General features: G+C 40.6%; 1 protein-coding gene across 7 annotated transcripts in view; it reads right to left on the bottom strand.

Moving 5' to 3' along the window:
• LOC139166796 (arylsulfatase H-like) overlaps positions 1-18,960 on the bottom strand; it is a 37,289-nt gene extending 18,329 nt beyond the window's left edge. For 2 of the 7 annotated variants that reach the window (XM_070750865.1, XM_070750872.1), the window contains exons 1-9: positions 18,819-18,950; positions 17,690-17,764; positions 12,723-12,792; positions 10,752-10,901; positions 9,909-10,030; positions 8,504-8,626; positions 4,994-5,417; positions 3,586-3,722; positions 742-876 (exon numbers count right to left, since the gene is read on the bottom strand). In XM_070750865.1, the coding sequence (XP_070606966.1) occupies positions 742-876; positions 3,586-3,722; positions 4,994-5,417; positions 8,504-8,626; positions 9,909-10,030; positions 10,752-10,901; positions 12,723-12,792; positions 17,690-17,764; positions 18,819-18,882 (1,300 nt within the window). In that variant the 5' untranslated portion in view covers positions 18,883-18,950. Of the gene's footprint in view, positions 1-741; positions 877-3,585; positions 3,723-4,993; positions 5,418-8,503; positions 8,627-9,908; positions 10,031-10,751; positions 10,902-12,722; positions 12,793-14,668; positions 14,839-17,541; positions 17,563-17,689; positions 17,765-18,553 lie in introns of those variants that run through there. The other 5 variants (XM_070750867.1, XM_070750868.1, XM_070750866.1 and 2 more) reach the window with 5 other exon arrangements.
• Positions 18,961-20,236: the final 1,276 nt, after the last annotated feature.

Here is a 20,236-nt window from a genome sequence, read left to right as displayed (position 1 = left end):
CAGTAAATATGGCTCTGCATGCCACCTGTGGCACTTAGGCCATAGGTTCACCATCACTGTTCTAAAAGGCTAGAAGGGAAAAGATCTGTTGAATTGCTGCTGAGACCTGAAGCAGGCCCAACCTATCTGATCTAGTAGGGTGGTAGATGTTCTTAGGGAGAAACAGTGCCACAAATGATCAGTAAGTGAAGCAGATGATCAAGGATGTGTGTTCATAAGCACATTGATATCTACATCTAACAATGCTTAATCATCCTTTGTTTTTGCCTAGGAGACTTATAAACATTAGATCTTGCAAAATTGTTAATTCAGATAGATCTATGTGGGACTTCATAGAATAATTATTACAGCTCTTTCTTCAAGGATAAGTATTCCATCCAAACTATTCAATCAAATAGGATACTAAAATGAAAAAATAAAGGAAAACTAAGAGATTTAACAGTTATATTTGCATCCTGAGGATTGTGCAAAAAATTCCATTAAGACTTGCCTTTTCCATAGATAACTTCATGTTTTCTATTAAATTACTAATTTCTTTTGTTCTAGCAAAGTTGATTATTTTCAGGAATTAAACTCCTATTTTGTATCTTTTTATTGCAGATTTATGCTTCATTGATCTACTAGATTTTGCTTAATTCAAATTTCAATGTTTCATATTTAAACTATGTTTCAAGTAGCATATCATGGCTTTGAAAATATATATAAAAACTTTTTAAGGAAACATATGAGGGTTACTCTCACCTTTGTATATACCATTCCAAGACCCTAGTTGAATATTTCCTTCCCGAGCCTCTAAGTGTCCCCCATGGTCAGAAGTAAAATATGTCAGAGTACTGTTTTTCAAATTTTCTTTATCAAGCGTATCCAAAATTTTCCCTATAAAGCAAACATTACTTATGTATTACTAACTTTTAAGTCAGGCAATATTCTAGTATACCATCTATTTTTGGTTGTCTTGATTAGTTTGTGCATGACGCTAATATTGTTACATTATTTCATTAAATTAAAAATCAACTTTTCTTAAAGTAATTCCAAAATTGTGCAGATAAGAGATCCTAAGGACATGTTTTTACTGCTAGATCCTTTAAAAGACTCAAAGTTCAGATTATAAATTCCATTATTTCAAACAATCATTTTCCATACTATTTATCCATATCTTCATTTGTAATTTTAGAAGGTATATTTGACATGGAACAGTACATTGAGAATAGCATAATCCCTGGTGATATCTATCTAGATACTCAGGTCAGCAGACATAATTCTGTCTGATATTTCAATCAAATTGCTATATTAATGTTATACTAATGGCATGTTGCAATGAATTGCCAGTTGAAGTTTTGAAAGAAGTTGCCAGAAAATCCTATAAAATGAACATCTTTACTACTGCAAATTATGAGCTATTGAAACAAAAGCTCCTGTATATCTTTACTATCAATCATGCTATGAACTACGATAGAAGTTTTTCTTAACTTATGTTTCAACTTGTATTGCTTCTTTTTGTTTTATCTAATATTATAATTCTAATGGGTAATGGCTTGTAATATTTTTAATTGTTTCAGGACCATGCCAGGAAATTTTGATTTGATTCTATTTTTATTTACCTTTGTGACCTTATTTTACTTTTAATTCTATTTTACCTCATTATCTCATTAGTTTAATTTCATTATTTTTTATCTGCTTTGTGACACTAGTTTTATTTCAATAACTAAGACAAAGTTCAATTCTATGTTGGTCCCTTACATTTTTCACACTTACAACCACTGCATCATCCCCATGGTCTCATGATCAAAATTTAGATACTTAGCAACTAGTTCATATTTAGTGTTGCGGGGTCACTTTTTGCAACCTTCTAACAAGCAAAGTCAATGGGCAAATCAGATTAAGGGACATGCATAAGTGCATCAGAGTGCCTTCTGTCCCCTGTCCTAATGTTTCTCTTTTACTAGTATCATGTATATAAATATTATTATATCTTTGTATACCACCAGTACATACTTGACAAAATAAACAAGCAAACAAGATTCACTTAACAAATTGTATTGATTCATAATGGTGGCAAGAAAGGTCATAAAATGGGGAAAAATTCACTTAACAAATGTTTGAGTGTTGTGGTTAGCTCTGGCCCAGCTCTAGCCCCAAGGAATGTGCAGGTGGATGTGGGGGAGACATCCACATGCCGCAGGCCTGTTTTGCTCCCGATGGAATCTGCCGATGAAGCCTCCTCTGACCAAGGAAGCGTGAGTGAGAGGAAAGAGGGGAGTTTGGCAGACAGCCCGGGAGGAGATCAATCATCTGTATCATCCTTGGATTCTGAACAAGAATTAATGACACATCCACGCATGCGTAGAGTGATGCATAGGAGACAACAACTGAAAGATTATTACCAGAGAAAAACCCAGCGTGTGGGTTTGGCCATTGTGAAAGAGTATCTGATCGCATTTCTTCAGGAATCGTGTGTTCCTGTTTTCTGGACTTTGTTCGTTGATTTTTCATGCCTTTGAAACCAAAGCAGAGCAACATGTGTGTGTGTCTCACTTCGCTGGAAGAAGAAGGGGTATGAAGTTTCTTCACAGCTGCTAGCTAAGTACTTAATGACTGCTTTAGGGAAATTGTACAGACTACCTGGTTGTTTTGGGACGAGTGTTCTTTGCAATACAAAAAGAGTGCTTAGTTTATTTTGAATTTTGTGATAAAGAACATTGTTTTGAATTTTCAAATGTGTGTGTGTCTGAAATTTGTACCCTTGAATTTTCAGGAGGCTCCTATCAGAGAGCCCGGCAGAACATTGAGCAACAGAAATTTTGGACTCAATAGTGGTCGTCAGTTGAGGACTATCTGTATGCATGTATAAGATATTAATATATGTCTACTAACAATATTTTTTATTTATTTATTTATTAGATTTGTATGCCGCCCCTCTCCAGAGACTTGGAGAGAAATATTCATCTCTCCCCCAGTGTCCTTGCTGATCAGATTTAACATACTGTAAGTTTTTACATAAATATTATATTCTTATTCTTACTAATAATATTTTTGGAGTATAAAATGCACCTTCTCCCCCCCCCAAAAGAGGCTAAGATTTGGGTACATCTCATATTCTGATTGTAGCTTTTTTGAAGCTTTCCCCCCCCAGCCCTGATGGGGTGCTAATGATTTTCCCACATCTTCCCAGCTTGCAGGCTTGTTTTCATTGCTACTCCCTCTGAAAAAGTTTTTTCAGCCCTAACGAGAGGCTAATGATCTTCCTGGCTTGCAGGATTTTTTCATTTCTACTCCCTCCAAAGAAGGTTTTTTCCAACCCTATGTCTTTAAAAGCTTGTTTTTATGCTACTCCCTCTAAAGATGTTTTTCATCCCTAACCAGGGAATAAAATAATGTGCTGAAGCTGATCAGACTAAGGATGCTAGTCAGATGAATATCTGATAGGCAGATTCCCCCCCTATTTTCCTCTTCCAAAAGGTGCACCTTATACTCTGGTGCATTTTATACTCTGAAAAATATAGTAGTTACACATATAGACATACAGCTTTTAAGTATCTTTTGTTATGTATAACAGCCTAGAAATAAAATCAATAATATACTTACCCACCATCCAGTCCATCTCTTCTACATTATCACCATATAATCCATGATTGCTCTTGCCAATGAAATTTTCTGTAGTAACCAGAGGTGTATGAACATGCAAGAAAGAAACCAAGAGGAGGAATGGACCTTGTTTGTTTCTAAAAAACATAAGGAAATTTTGCCTTTAATAATTATTCAATGAAATTAGTATTTAGAGAGGGTCAATTAATATTGTTCAAATTTATTTATTTATTTATTTATTTATTTATTTATTTATTTATTTATTTATTTATTTATTTATTTATTTATTTATTTATTTATTTATTTATTTATTTATTTATTTATTTATTTATTTATTTATTTATTTATTTATTTATTTATTTATTTATTAATTAGATTTGCATGCCGCCCTTCTCTGAAGACTTGGGGCGGCTCACAAGATATAATACAAAACAATGCATACAAAACAAATCTAATAGTTAAAAACTACAAACTAAAAACCCAGTATATTAAAATCAATCAACCAGTTCAGTCACAACCATACATCACGTTTAGTAGTCAGGGGGTCTAGATCTAATTGCCCCAGGCCTGGTGACATAAGTGAGTCTTGAGACTCTTACGGAAGGCGAGGAGGGTGGGGTCAGTGCAAATCTCTGGAGGGAGCTGATTCCAGAGGGCTGGGGCCTCACATAGAAGGCTCTGCTCCTAGGCCCCGCCAAATGACATTGTCTGGTTTACAGGACCTGGGGAAGGCCAACTCTGGGACCTAACCGACCTCTGGGATTCATGCGGCAGAAGTAATAAGTAATCTGGTCTGATGCCATGTAGGGCTTCGTAGGTCATCACCAACACTTTGAATTGTGTCCGGAAACCAATCAGCAACCAGTGCAGTCTGTGGAGTATTGGAGAAACATGGGTGTATCTAGGAAGACCCATGACTGCTCACGTGGCTGCATTCTGCACAATTTGAAGTTTCCAAACACTCTTCAGAGGTAGCCCCAGAGAGCATTGCAGTAGTCGAACCTCAAGGTGATAAGGGCATGAGTCACTGTGAGCAAAGATTCCCTGTCTGTGTAGGACCACAACTGGTGCACCAGGCAAACCTGGGCAAAAGCCCCCCTTGCCACAGCTGAAAGATGATATTCTAAAGTCAGCTATGGATGCCTAAGTTGCGGACCCTCTCTGTGGGGGTCAATAATTTCTCCCACTGGGTCATGAATGGACAGATGGAATCTATCTATCTATCTATCTATCATCAATCCATCCATCCATCCAATCTATGTCTATATAATATCTACATCTAGATGGGATATTCACATGTAGATGAAGCAGATAAACAAATTTAATACCTTTCTTCTGTTATTAATATTTTCCTTATTCTGAGTTATTCAATAAAAAATTAAAGTTTTTCCATAAAAATACAACATACCTTTTAATAAAGTTAAGGGCTTCTTTGAGCATAAGAGGTGCAGCTCTTTCTACTTTCATTGGCTGCTCTATAATATCATAGTTTCTCATTATAATACACTCCCAATATCTCAAGAAGCCAAATCTTGAATACCAGGAAATAAACAAGAAGAAGTCAAACAAAGCCAAACAGAAGATGGCTTTCCAACTGAGAGACACAAGATGAGTTAATTTTGCTACTATACAAGTCAGCAAAGCAAGGGAAATTATATGAGTATAAAGCCAGAGTTTCTTTTGCAGTGGCAGATTCAATTCAGAGGGATGTGGCATTTGGCAGTCATTCATTAGTGAAAATGGTACTCCATAAAAATAATCAAATCCATGATTTAATGGATGATGGCAGTAGTCGTTACGATATTCACAATTCATACCTTGATGCCACTTTCCTGAAAAACATAATGAAAAAAGAAGAAAAAATATAATGAAAAAGAAGAAAAAACAAAACAAGCAAAGGAGACATGAATAACAATAGCAAAGATAGGCCTAGTTTAACTTTTTTTGGAACTGGAAAAGGTGCAAAAAAGGGCAACAAGAATGATCAAGGAAATAGAGTACTTCCCTTATGAAACCAGGTTGCAATGCCTTGGTCTCTTCAGCCTTGAAAGATGGCTTTTCAGAGGTGACTTGATCAAAGTGTATAAAATCATGCATGGGACAGAAAAGGTGGATAGAGAAAAATTATTTTCTCTATCACACAATACTAGGATGAGGGGGCACTCCCTAAAGCTCAAAGGTAAGAAAGTCAGGACAAATAAAGGGAAATATTTCTTCACCCAGAGGGTCGTTGGTTTATGGAATTAACTTCCAGAAGAGCTCGTGACAGTTGTCAGTCTGGATAGCTTCAAAGCAGGATTACACAGATTCATGAATGCCAAGTGTATTGAAACAGATGTCCATTTGCCACCTCTATGTTGGTTGAGGCAGGCAGGATTCCCTTCGGTACCATTTGTTGGGGGTCAAGGGAAAGGGCAGGTTTTGCCTTCTTTTCTGTACAATTGGTGGGACACTATGTGACACAGAATGCTGGACTCGATGACTTTGGCTTGATTCAGCATGGCTCTTCTTATGTTCTTAATAACATTTTTTATATTTCATAACTCATTTCAAACTGATTTTAAACAAAATATTAAAATATAAGTCTTGTTTAATCTTTTTAAGATTAACCATTTTGATCTTTAAAAGAAGGAAGATATTAGACAAGAACTTATTGCCTTGGAAACCTAACATGTATACAGTGATCCCTCAAGTATCGCGAGGGTTACGTTCCAAGATCCCTCGCGATACTCGATTTTTCGCAATATAGTGATGCGGAAGTAAAAACACCATCTGCGCATGCGCACCCTTTTTTTCCATGGCCGCGCATGCGCAGATGGTGTTTTTACTTCCGCACCTGGCCTAGGGAAGGTTCCTTCCGCCGCCCAGCAGCTGATCTGCTCGGCAGCGCCGCAAAGGGGAAACCCCGATCTTCGGCTCCTCGCTGTTGCCGCGCCCGCCGCTTGTCCGCCCGCCGCTTGTCCGCCCGCCGCTTGTCCGCCTGCCGCTTGTCCACCCGCCGCTTGTCCGGCCGCCGCTTGTCTGGCCGCCGCTTGTCCGCCGCTTGTCCGGCCACTGCTTGTCTGGCCGCCGCTTGTCCGTCCGCCGCTTGTCTGCCGCTTGTCCGTCCGCCGCTTGTCCGCCCGCCACTTGTCCACCCGCCGCTTGTCCGCCCGCCGCTTGTCCGCCCGCCGCTTGTCCGCCCGCCGCTTGTCCGTCCGCCGCTTGTCCACCTGCCGCTTGTCCGGCCGCCGCTTGTCCGCTGCTTGTCCGCCGCTTGTCCGCCCACCGCTTGTCCGCCCTCCGCTTGTCCGCCCTCCGCTTGTCCGCCCTCCGCTTGTCCGCCCGCCGCTTGTCCGTCCGCCGCTTGTCCGTCTGCCGCTTGTCCGTCCGCCGCTTGTCCGTCCGCCGCTTGTCCGTCCGCCGCTTGTCTGTCCGCCGCTTGTCTGTCCTCCGCTTGTCCGGCCGCCGCTTGTCCGGCCGCCGCTTGTCCGGCCGCCGCTTGTCCGGCCGCCGAACTTCCGCGTTTGGCTTCAGGACTCAGCTGGGAAGCGGCGCGGCTGTTTTAAAAGGTCGCAGCCGGCCTGGGGGGCTTCCCAGCACCCCCCGAACCCAGGTTGGGGGTTCGGGGGGGGGGGTGCTGGGAAGCCCCCCAGGCTGGCTGCGACCTTTTAAAACAGCCGTGCCGCTTCCCAGCTGACTCCCGAAGCCAAACCCGGAAGTGGGGTTTTTTTTAATTAATATTTTTTTAAAAATCACGATATAGCGTTTCGCGAAGATCGAGATCGCGAAACTCGAGGGATCACTGTACTCAAATCATAGTACAGATATAATGGCATGAAATATTTTTAATTTATATGAATTATTATTTCTAATAGCATTCTTTTATATTAAAGATCTATTTCATTCAAAATGTATTCATCAGAAAAGATCTATTGATCCATCCCAAATATGGAGGTAGTCCACCAATTTCTAACAAACTGAGAAATGCTATGGGATTTGAATGCTAGTGGCTTGGGTTGGTATTTTTTATGTTGTTAGTCTGAGCTCCGAGCTTGGTGATTTGGTTGCAAATGTTTCATGCCCATTTGAGGAGACATCTTCAGTGCATTTTGGATTATACTTGTCTGGGGGAGCCCTGGCCTTTAAATATCTTCCTGATTTTGAGTTGTGTGATTGGCTGGCTGTAGTTACTGAAACATTTGTTAAGCATTATCTTGTCCTTTATCTAGAACAGTGATGGCAAATCTTTTTTCCCTTGGGTGCATAATTCAATGTCCCCACCACTGCTACACCCCTGCACATGTGCGTGAGACCCCCCCCATGTGCTGCCCTGTCCCCCATGCATACTCCCATTTCTCAACTTCCAGGGAGGCCAGTAGGCCTGCTTTTCACCCTCCCCAGGCTCCAGAGGCTTCCCTGGAGCGTGAGGAGGGGGAAGATGGCCTCCCCTGCCCCCTGGAGGCCCTTCAGAGGCCAAAAATGCCCTCCCAGAGTCTCAAAATCAGCTGGCCAATGCACACATGCATACTGGAGCTGAGCTAGTACAACAGCTTGTGTCCTGGCAGATATGGCTCTATGTGCCACCTGTGGCACACATGCCATAGGTTCGCTGTCATGGATCTAGAATAACCCGTTTCTAACTTCCACTTGATCTATATAGAATAATTTCTGTTCAGTTCACCCACTGAAGCAAATTAATTTTACAGCCAGGTGTTTAGTTAAACCTAAACTGAAAGGAATTATTTTCTCAAATTAAAAATTTGCATATGCTTCTTACCAAACAATCTTGAATTAATTCTGTTATACTTGGAAACTTCAGATAAAGATATTAGTGGAAAGGACAGTTCTGATTAAAATTATCCAAAGTGAAAGCCATGTGATATGTTGGTTTTTTCTTTTACCCAAACATTTAGAGGCAAATAAGTAATATCCTTACCTATTAAACCTGTGCTGTAGCCTTGCTTCTGCAATATCTTTGCAAATGTGGTCTCATTTGGAGGAAGACCACCAGAACTAGCAATTGACTGAAGAACACGATAGCCAGCGGTATCTTCCATACCTAAATTTAAGACATATATTAAAACAAGACAACCAGTCCATGTCTGTGGACTGTAGCCAGTCAACCATCTATGCAAATACACACTGACATTAAAAAAAATTAGTAATAGAAAACAAATAGCTATATATTAAACTAATCGGTGATGCCGTGGAGCGAGATAGGAGGCAGGAGATGGTTCTCATCTTGGAAATCTGAAATGTTCAGAGATTGGGGACCTTTCAAGGCGTGAAAAGTCTGGAGGACTTTGCGGTAAAGGAGAGGCATCCCAGGTGGTTGTTGTAGTGGAGGCAGCTGCCCAATGACGAAAGGGATTCTCCCTCAAACCCAATCCTGAATCATGCATGGGTGCTTTGCATGGCATACATGGAGCTCCAGCAGGTCACCTAGAAGAACACTAATATTTATAGTATTCAGCATTGAATATTTGGAGACTTGTGCCAGAGTCATCAACATTTGTGGACCAGAGAGAAAGGGGAATTGGAAGCAGACGGCCTTTAAACATCACTTCAATTTAAAACAGTGACAGCATAAAATATGTTACCAGTGTGCCGAAAAAGGGACAGAGATCTAAAAACCTAAAAACTTGAACAGAGAGAATTAGAGAGGAAAATATAAAAGATTGAAATTTGGGCGGATTGTTGGAAACTTTCTGATCCTTTGAACTTATTGGGACCTTTGATTTCAACTTTGGATTATTGATTTTCCTGATGGGAGTATAACGGAAGTGCAAATGACTTGGTAAAGAAGGAACTGAGATCGGACACCATTATGGAAGCTTTTGATGCTGACTGATAATTACTGACTTAAAAAAGGGGACAGATTTATGACATTTAAAACAAAAACCAGTAAGTAGTTAATGGGAAAGTAGAAAAACAGTAAATTTATTCTTCAAAAGCCAGATAGGCTGGATTACCTATTTTGGAATTATAATATAAATTCTAAAACATTGGGTAGGTACTAATTTGTGGAAACCTGTAGAGCATAACCAATTATTTAGCCCAAACTTAATTAGCATAAAACATTAATATTCCATATAAAAATCATTTCCCACTATTATGTCTAATAGTTTCCATTTGATACTTAAATATCAAGTAAGGGGCATGCATAAGCGCACCATTGTGCCAACTGCCCATGTTTTACTGTCTTATTGTTTTTTATCATTTTATCATTACTATTCTAATGTTATGTTTATACAAACCACCATCCTATAATTTTTGACAAATAAAAAAATAAGTAAGTAAATAAACAAACAAACAAACAAATAATAAACATGACAACAAACCTGATCGTATTGCATATCTTCCAGTTAAGAAAGCAGTTCTGCTTGGTGTGCAAAGGGAAGCTGCAGCAACATGCTGAGTAAGTTTTACCCCTTCTTTTGCTAACCGATCAATATTAGGAGTCCTAAGAAAAGATGTCAACACAGGGAATGTTGAAATAGGTGTGTGTGTGGTGGTGGTGGGGGTGTTGACAGCAAACAATTAGCCATTTTACAACAGAACATTCTTGCCTGTGTTAAAATTCACTTAAATCTAGAAAGATATATGTATGAAGGTGTTTGTTGGATCTTTTTTTTTTAGCAAAGGGAGAACTTGGGTAATAGAAAGAAACATTCTATAAAATAGAAAAAGCTGATCATAAGGATTATAGTCATTCAGAAGCAGTGATTAATATTTGGTGATCTTTGGATATGAAGGCAGTATAGAAAGATGCCATGTAAGAAGCCCCTGAAGGATAAACACCCACAACTGTTTTAACAGCTGTTTCTATTACCATTATGGGATAAAATCTGTCCAGCTCCAATTAATAATTCAATAAACAATTAAAATTTAGAGGAAAAACCCATTTTTTAAAAACATCTCAGAAATATATATAATAGTCTTATAAGTATTATTGAGCAGATAACTTTTTAAAACAATTTCTAAGCTATATATCTATTCCTAGATTATAGATAACACCTGATTAGTATTTATCTACTCATATGCTATGTACAGAAAGGGCATGATTACTCAGTGATCTTTTTCCAAGTCTGAGTTATGTCCCTAAGTTTTCCAAATATGTCATGCACTTGGATTTATGAAATAAACAAATGAATAAAATACAGCACTGATATGAAATATTTTACCTAATTGTAGTATTTCCATAGCAGCCCAGATCTCCAATGCCGAAATCATCAGCCAATAACAGGACAATATTTGGCTTGTAGCTGATCGAAGCATCCAATCCACTTGGCTTCAGCACCAAGTAGAAAATCAGAATTAAAATTGGGTATCTCCTAAAAAGAGGACAGAACAGTCAGACGTTTTGGCAAGATCTCAAGGAAGGCTGTTCTTCCTACATATTAACATTTATAGATGACTATAAAAGTACAGAAGTAAACAATTCAGGAGTGTCAAACTCAAGGCCTGCAAGCTAGATCCTGCCTGCGGGTTACTTAGATCTGGCCTATGGGGATGCCCTGGAATCAGCATGGTGCCTCTGCCAGTGGAAACAGAATTCAGGAGGGTAAACTCCATTTTCAGCAGAAACAGAATTCAGGAGGGTAAGCTCCATTTCCACAGCAACGGCCCCCTGCAACCCTCTGCCAGGAAAATGGTGCCTCCTGAATTCCATTTTTACTGGCAGAGGGTTGCAGCCAAAAACAGAGCTTGGGAGCCTATTTTCATTGGCAGAGCACTCAGGCCACCACAGGGCCGCCCAACATTTATTTATTTTTATTTATTCATTTGTCCAATACACAAATACATAGGAAGAAAAATAGACATGTAGTAATATATATAAGGGTAAAAGTGAACTTAGAGGAGAGGATATATGAAAGAAAGAAAATATATATGATAAGTGAGAGAAAGGAAAGACAATTGGACAGGGGACGAAAGGCACACCAGTGCACTTATGTACGCCCCTTAACATGAGTGACACTGAGCTAGTCATGCCCACCCTGACCCCATCCACCCTAGTCCCCAGAGATCAAACACAACCTTGATGTGGCCCTCCATGAAATCGAGTTTGACACCCTTGAACTAGATTGTACGAAAGAAATGTGCTGTTCTTCATTCTCAAGGACATTGATTTGAACAGAGAAAGCCTGGGTTGTTTGCATGTTTTTCTGCCTGACAGTGTAGTCAGAAGTGTTGTCCCACATTTTCTTATTGAAACCACAAGCATTAGACTAGAAAGCAGTAGAGCCATAACAGGCAGAAAAAAACCCATCTGAACTTAAGAATTCAAAGAATAATGCATGCTGAGTCTCAGCAGTGGATTGCTAAGACACAGATGTCAAGAACTTCTAACTTCACTATTAGTATGAAACAGTGCAGTTTCAAGCAGTCATTTTTCTCTGCACTTTTGCCCAAGACAGAGAATTTTTGAAATTTTCAATCAAATGACTTGTGTTCAATATTTTCATGTTGTTTTATGTTTCCATAAAGAATTATTTTCCCTAATGTACATTTTAAACACATTGAAGACTGCATTGCAACAATAAACTATAACTTTTGAATCTCAAGTATATATTAAATGAATTTCTTGGCCACCCGTAGTGAACATAAGAAAGCTATGTTAATTACCAAAATACTGAAATGTGCAGAGAAGTGTAAAATGACAATGCAATTACAGGATAAAGAGGACACAGAATTTTATAGAATTTGGGAGAACTGGTATAAATGGCTTGAACACAAAAAGAAGCACGAGGACGCACGTGCGAGATTTTGTCAATTATTGTGGCTTTTTTGCTTTTGCACATGCACGGAAGCAAAAAAAATTGGTGATTTTTGACCAAATCGCATGAGGATGCTCATGCATGGAAGATTTGGGTGATTTGCTGGTATTTTCCGGTTGCGTGCGTGCACACCTCCAGACCTACCGGAACTGCGTATCTGGGTGCATGAGACCTACTGGACCTGCGCAGCTAGGCGTACTGGCTTCTGCCCACCACTGATCCTCTTTGCTGGTTTCCATATTAATTGATATTGGATTGTAATGAATTTAGAAGTATTAAATCTAATGCTCATAAAAATGCAATTATGCCAGATTACTCTACACATTTTTATTGAGACATTAGTAAATTAGTGAAGAAAATAATGTATGCTTTATTTACCAGAAATGTGCACAACACTCCATGATCTCTTTCAGGAAAGTAAAGTTGTAGACAAATGAGGAATCTGAGACTAGACAAAAACAAGACAATATTAGAGAAAATTCAGATAATTGCAAATTGTATATTGACATACTATAAATATTAAATATCTTTAAAGTTTGTTCACAGATGTTTTCAGTCAATGAAATTCTTTGGAAAGCTAAGAATTTTTCTTCCTCATTTTTATTATAGATAACTTTTAATGGTGAAAGAGGGGTTAACTTCTTTTACCATGCTTCTGCCCAGATAAAACAAATTACTTAATATTTCCTCACATATCAATGTTTTTTCAACTTACTAAGACTTTTAGAGTATTGCCCCATTTTCAGATTGATGGATTCCCACTGTGTTTGACAATAAATCCTATCATTCCTCATGCTATCTGGAGTGGCTAAAAGTAGACTCTAAAAGATTGACAGGCATTGCACTGAAATATGCTACTAATTGTAAAAGTCCTTGCTGTCTAAACCTCTATTCATAAATGTTACTGAGCTTTTAGATGTCAAATGTCAATATAGGCATAACACATGATTGCACACAATAAGCACAGGCAATTCCATGTCATACCTCTCTGAATGCATAACCTGCTATGCACAACCCACACCGAGGTGCTTTTCTTATAATAAAAAGTGAAAAGACAAAAAAATCCAGTGCCCTCTAATTTATTGGAGGCTAACTTACTGTAGTATGTCACTAAAATCTCCTGGAAAAGTTAAAGGTACACATTATAGAAGTTTCAGAGATATTTCAACAGATGAATGCAGCATACTTTCCTTCTCTATCTCACACACAAACATTCACACACACTGTTTATAAAATTATATATTTTAAAATTGTCAGCGTGAGCATATTTTGAGACAACTCAGGAGCAAAATACAGTACGCTGACGTTTGTCTTACAAACAGTGGTTTATAGTGTTTGTAGTGCCACAAACAGTGGCAAGAGCTGGGGTGGCGCAGCAGGTACAGTGCTGTACTTCAGGCCAATGAAGCTGACTGTAGATCTGTTGGTCAGCAGTTCAAGTCTCATCACCAGCTCATGGTTGACTCAGCCTTCCATCCTTCTGAGGTGGGTAAAATGAGGACCCGAATTGTGGGGGCAATATGCTGGTTCTGTTAAAAGGTGCTATTGCTAACATGTTGTAAGCCGCCCTGAGTCTAAGGAGAAGGGCAGCATAAAAATCAAATAAATAAATAAGTAAGTAAGTAAGTAAGTAAATAAGTAAACAAACAAACAAACAAACAAACAAACAAATAAATATACAAGCCTTCTATTTACATACATACATACATACACACACACACACACACACATGCTAGGCACATACCAGACAAGCAATCAATCTTCAATTCTACACAAAGAACAACAATGCAGATAGAATACATCTAGGAGTAAGATAGATGAGGAGAGGGAGATTGCGGGTTGTGAGTCCCTCCTTGTGAAGTTGGACTTAGGGGTTCAGGTGGGCTTGTTACTCATGTACCTGCCTCCCAGTTGCATGTCAACAGTCCTGCCTGTGCTACTCGAGGAGGTGGCCGGGCTGGCAGTGAAGTTCCCCCGACTTATTGTCCTGTGGGACTTCAATCTACCATCACTCGGTGGTTCCTCTGGACTGGCACAGGAGTTCATGGCCACCATGACAACCATGGCCCTGACTCAGGTAGTTCAGGGTCCGACTCACGAGGGGGGACATACACCCGACATGGTATTCCTCTCGGAGCAATTGAGTAATGGTCTGAGGCTAAGAGGCTTAGAAGCATTGCCTTTGTCATGGTCAGACCATTTCCTACTGCGGCTTGATTTCCTGGCTCCAATCCTTCCCTGCAGGGAGGCAGAACCGATTAGGAGGTTCTGCCCCAGATACCTGATTGACCCAGAGGGCTTTCAGAGGGCGCTTGGGGTTTTACCAGATTCACTCATCCACAGCTCAACGGAGTCACTTGCTGAGGCCTGGAACAAGGCTGCAGTGGAGGCTCTTGACTAAATTGCGCCATTGCGACCTCTCTGTGGCATTAGACCCTGTAGAGCAACATGGTTCAACGAGGAGCTCCGGGAGTTGAAACGCCAGAAGAGACATCTAGAGAAGCGATGGAGGAAGAGTAAGTCTGAATCCGACCGAACACTTGTAAGAGCTTTTATTAAGACCTACAAAGTGGCGCTCAAGGCGGCAAGATGCACGTACCGTGCCACCTTGATTGCATCAGTGGAATCCCGCCTGGCCGCTCTGTTTAGGGTGACCTGCTCCCTTCTAAATCAGGAGGGAGTTGGGGAGCCCTTGCAGGGCATTGCCGAGGAATTTAAGTCATTTTTCACTGATAAAGTCGCTCGGATCCGGGTGGACCTCGACTCCAATTGTATAGCAGTATCGGCTGACAACGAGTCAGTCGAGGTAACTGGGGCTAAATGTCTTTGTCCATATGTCTGGGAGGAGTTTGACTTGGTGACACCTGATGAAGTGGACAAGGCCATTGGAGCTGTGAGTTCCGCCACCTGTTTACTGGATCCGTGTCCCACTTGGTTGGTTTCGGCCAGCCAAGAGGTGACACGGAGCTGGGTCCAGGAGATTGTCAATGCCTACTTGGGGAGGGGGTATTTTCCGGCTCCTTATAAGGAGGCACTTGTGCGCCCCCTCCTCAAGAAGCCTTCTCTGGACCCAGCCGTGCTTAATAACTACCATCCAGTCTCCAATCTTCCCTTTATGGGGAAGGTTGTTGAGAAGGTGGTGGCGCTCCAACTTCAGCAGTCCTTGGAAGAAGCCGATTATCTAGGCCCTCAGCAGTCTGGATTCAGGCCAGGCTACAGCACGGAAACTCCTTTGGTCGCGTTGATGGATGATCTCTGGCGGGCCCGGGACAGGGGCTTGTCCTCTGTCCTGGTGCTTCTTGACCTCTCAGCAGCTTTCGATACCATCGACCATGGTATCCTTCTGCGCCGGCTGGAGGGGTTGGGAGTGGGAGGCACTGTTCTCCAGTGGTTCTCCTCCTACCTCTCCGGTCAGTCGCAGTCGGTGTTAGTGGGGGGGGGGGTGTCAGAGGTCAACCTCTAGGTCTCTCCCTTGTGGGGTGCCTCAGGGGTCAGTCCCCCCCTGCTATTTAATATCTACATGAAACCGCTGGGTGAGATCATCCAAGGGCATGGGGTGAGGTATCATCAATATGCCGATGATACCCAGTTATACATCTCCACCCCATGTCCAGTCAACGAAGCAGTGGAAGTGATGTGCTGGTGCCTGGAGGCTGTTGGGGTCTGGATGGGTGTCAACAAGCTCAAACTCAACCCAGACAAGACAGAGTGGCTGTGGGTTTTGTCTCTCAAGGGCAATTCCATCTGTCCGTCCATTACCCTGGGGGGGAATTATTGACCCCCTCAGAGAGGGTTCACAACTTGGGCATCCTCCTCGATCCACAGCTAACATTGGAATACCATTTTTTGGCTGTGGCGAGGAGGGCGTTTGCCCAGGTTCACCTGGTGCACCAGTTGCGGCCCTATTTGGACAGGGAGTGGCTGTGGGTTTTGCCTCTCAAGGTCAATTCCATCTGTCCGTCCATTACCCTGGGGGGGAATTATTGACCCCCTCAGAGAGGGATCACAACTTGGGCATCCTCCTCGATCCACAGCTAACATTGGAATACCATTTTTTGGCTGTGGCGAGGAGGGCGTTTGCCCAGGTTCACCTGGTGCACCAGTTGCGGCCCTATTTGGACAGGGAGTGGCTGTGGGTTTTGCCTCTCAAGGGCAATTCCATCTGTCCATCCATTACCCTGGGGGGGAATTATTGACCCCCTCAGAGAGGGTTCACAACTTGGGCATCCTCCTCGATCCACAGCTAACATTGGAATACCATTTTTTGGCTGTGGCAAGGAGGGCGTTTGCCCAGGTTCACCTGGTGCACCAGTTGCGGCCATATTTGGACAGGGAGTCATTGCTCACAGTCACTCATGCTCTCATTACCTCAAGGTTCGATTACTGCAATGCTCTCTACATGGGGCTACCTTTGAAAAGTGTTCGGAAACTTCAGATCGTGCAGAATGCGGCCATGAGAGCCATCATGGGGTTTCCCAGATTCGCCCACATTTCTACAACACTCCATGGCCTGCACTGGTTGCCGATCAGTTTCTGGTCACAATTCAAAGTGTTGGTTATGACCTTTAAAGCCCTACATGGCACTGGACCAGAGTACCTCTGGAACTGCCTGCTACCACATGAATCCCACAGAGTTGGCCTTCTCTGGGTCCCATCAACTAAACAATGTCATTTGGCGGGCCCCAGGGGAAGAGCCTTCTCTGTGGTGGCCCTGGCTCTCTGGAATCAATCCCCTTGGAGATTAGAACTGCCCCCACCCTCCTTGTCTTTTGTAAGCTACTCAAGACCCACCTATACCGCCAGGCATGGGGGAACTGAGACACCTTCCCCAGGCTTTTATACTTTATGTTTGGTATGTATGTGTTGTTTGGTTTTAAATGATAGGGTTTTATATGTCTTTTTCTCTTTTAATATTAGATTTGTTCCACTGTAACATTGTTTTATTATTGTTGTGAGCCACCCCGAGTCTTCGGAGAGGGGCGGCATACAAATCTAATAAATTATTATTATTATTATTATTATTATTATTACTATTATTATTATTATTATTATATGCCCTCTCTTATATAGACATCATCTTAAAGTGGCAATAACCCTGCTGACTCATCCTCTTCGTTAAAGTGGTAATATTCATGCTTATCCTCACTTATCCATTCACTTATCCTCACTGCATCAGCATTTCAGTTTATAGTCTTACATTTGCTGGTAAGCTATTAAATCTTCAATAGTCTGACAGAAATGTATACAAAATTATGAATACACGAATAATAGAGGGATGTTGTAATGGTAGGTGGGAATGATCTTGGAAGACAGGTGGAAGAGCCGCAGACTAGACCATAAAATACCAGAGGCAGTTGAGTCTACAGAAGAAATGGGGATATGGCAAATATCTCCGAATGGACCCTCACCAGCGCCATCAACTGTAAAGGTGAGAGCAGAAAAACATACTTTCAGACTTATAAGATTCTGTTAATGTAACCATACAATAAAATTAGAGCTAGTGCTTCTGGATGTCCAGAGAGTTATTGCTTGTCTGGACTACCTTTTGAGGCTGGCAGGGAAAGGGCCCGCAGGTGAGTCAATAGACCTCAATCAGCCATTCTGGTTAACAGCAGTTCCTCCATATGTGCAATGCATGCAACAGAACCCTCTTTGACAAAGTAAAACAGACCCTCCATAGAAGTAGATAGTATAATTGTGAGAGAACATTTGATGAAGTCCATCAGCACTCGAATCTACCTTTTTGCACAGCCCTATGAACTATGTAGTACACTAAGTACTACATCAGTAGTACAAAGTAATACAAAGATAACTAAGCCAGATCTTTGTCTTATGAATAGCTCTTTTTTTAATGGCATTTCATTTCCAAAAATGTTTGCGTTAATCCTAAGCATATGCTTTTTTAGATAACTACTTTTTAGATATCATGGCATCTTAAGGTTACAGTAGTCAGAAAAAAGAAACAGGTAAGAATTAAATTAACAATTAAAACAGCAGCATTTAAAACAGCATTTCTTGCACGCTTATCAGTCATGTCCAAAGGAGCATTTTTAAAAGAAACATTTTGTGCAAAGAAACATGTAATAGATATTATCAAACCACTCTCTTACAATAAACTCTCTCACAAATTTATTTTTCAGTGCTAGCAGTACACTTGGATTTTCAAGTTACTTCTATATTTAAATTTTTAAAAAGAGTTTATATATTACCTGGAAAAATCTCACCAGTTCTCAAGAGATAAAGCAGCAGCAGCCACCACAACAGCAACTAGACAGTTGGAGAGCAAACTATATTCCTACTTTTTCAAAAACTCTGAACTTCATTCACATGTGTTAGCATGTTCCACCAGCCTCTGCCAGACCTCAATAAGGAATTCCTCACATTAATCCCATCTGCTCATGCGTAGTTGTAAGCCTACAGGGGAGTGTGGGGGAGAGCAGCTAACATAAGCGATTAGAAATTTTACAAGCGTACCTCTGCTTCCTTTCTCAACCCCGAAATTCTTGCTGATTACATCAGTTAACATTTGGCTGCTCATATGGGACTGATCAGAGAACAGAGAGGTTTTTCATAGAGTTCCGACTAGCCACGGCATAATGGCTAGTCTCCAGTCTCCAAAAGAGGGACGTCACATCCTTTAACTGAAGTCTTTCCAAAACAGTGATGAGCACAATGAGCTATTTTCAAAGCTTGTCATCTAGGAGGAATCAAAACAACAGTTATAGGAAAAACAAAAGCCTTACAGCAAGGGGGATTTCTTACTATTTTTAAAAAATAATCTTTTGAATATAATTGCAAGTAGGCATATAATTTTATGATGCAATCTTTCCTGTTATACTCTGATGTGATTATACTTCATGATAACCAAGATTCCTCATAAGTGTTTGCAAACTCTTGAAACTGCAGTGTTTGTATAGTAATGCCCTATCCTGTTTTATATAATTTCTTCCAAAAAAAGTCAGTGTTTATTTTGTAATTCAAAGGAGAGGAATAACAAGAGGTTTTCATGTAGTAGATGCCATGAATTTTGTAAATAAATTTCAAATGCATCTCTCAAATGTGATAAACAAGAGCCTCTTTTTAGATGAAGAAAATATTCAAGAAATCGGAAAACAGTTCAGAACAATATTACTTTAAAAACTAATTAATTCTAGTTAATACCAACTCAGGTACATTATCATATGGTGCTGGAAGAAATACCCATCTAGTTTAGTTACAAGCTGGGAGGAAGTCGTTGGAGGTAAAATGGAGACTTGAGGCTGTTCTCTTTACTTAGAGAACTTACTAAACAATTCTCTTTACTAATGAAGCAGAAACCACCTATTTGCAAAATACCCAATCTTAATAAAAGTAGCTTTTGCCTTCCTGTCCCCCTATGGTAATTGTTAGAAAAAATCTGGTCCAATTTATTTTATTTTGTTTTGTTTTATTTATTTATTTATGTACAAGATAATAGATATGGTATAAACATAAACAAAAGCAAATAGGTACAGGTAAATTTGGACAATAGGACAGGGATGGTAGTCATGATGGTGCCTTTATGCATACTCCTCACAGACCTCTTAGGAATGGGGTAAGGTCAACTATAGACAGTCTAAGGCAGTGGTCCCCAACCTTTTTTTTAGCCATACCCCACCTAAGCATCTCTAAAATCCTGAGGTTTCCCCCACCCCTGTAATATATAATTCTTATTATTCAAAAAGTAAGTAAACTACTCACATGGAGGAAGCCCAAAAGCCCATTAACTTGGTTTAAACAAGGTTCCAATTGCCCCCATTAAAAATCAAATTGTCCCCCTGTGAGGCATGGGCCCCAGGTTGTGAACCACTGGTCTAAGGTTATAGTTTTGGGAGTTTGGGGAAGAAACCACAGAATCAGGTAGTGCATTCCAT

The sequence above is a fragment of the Erythrolamprus reginae genome, chromosome 4 (genome assembly GCF_031021105.1).
Source record: "Erythrolamprus reginae isolate rEryReg1 chromosome 4, rEryReg1.hap1, whole genome shotgun sequence".
NCBI classification, from domain to species: domain Eukaryota; kingdom Metazoa; phylum Chordata; class Lepidosauria; order Squamata; family Dipsadidae; genus Erythrolamprus; species Erythrolamprus reginae.
This window is presented reverse-complemented; position numbering and strand designations above follow the sequence as displayed.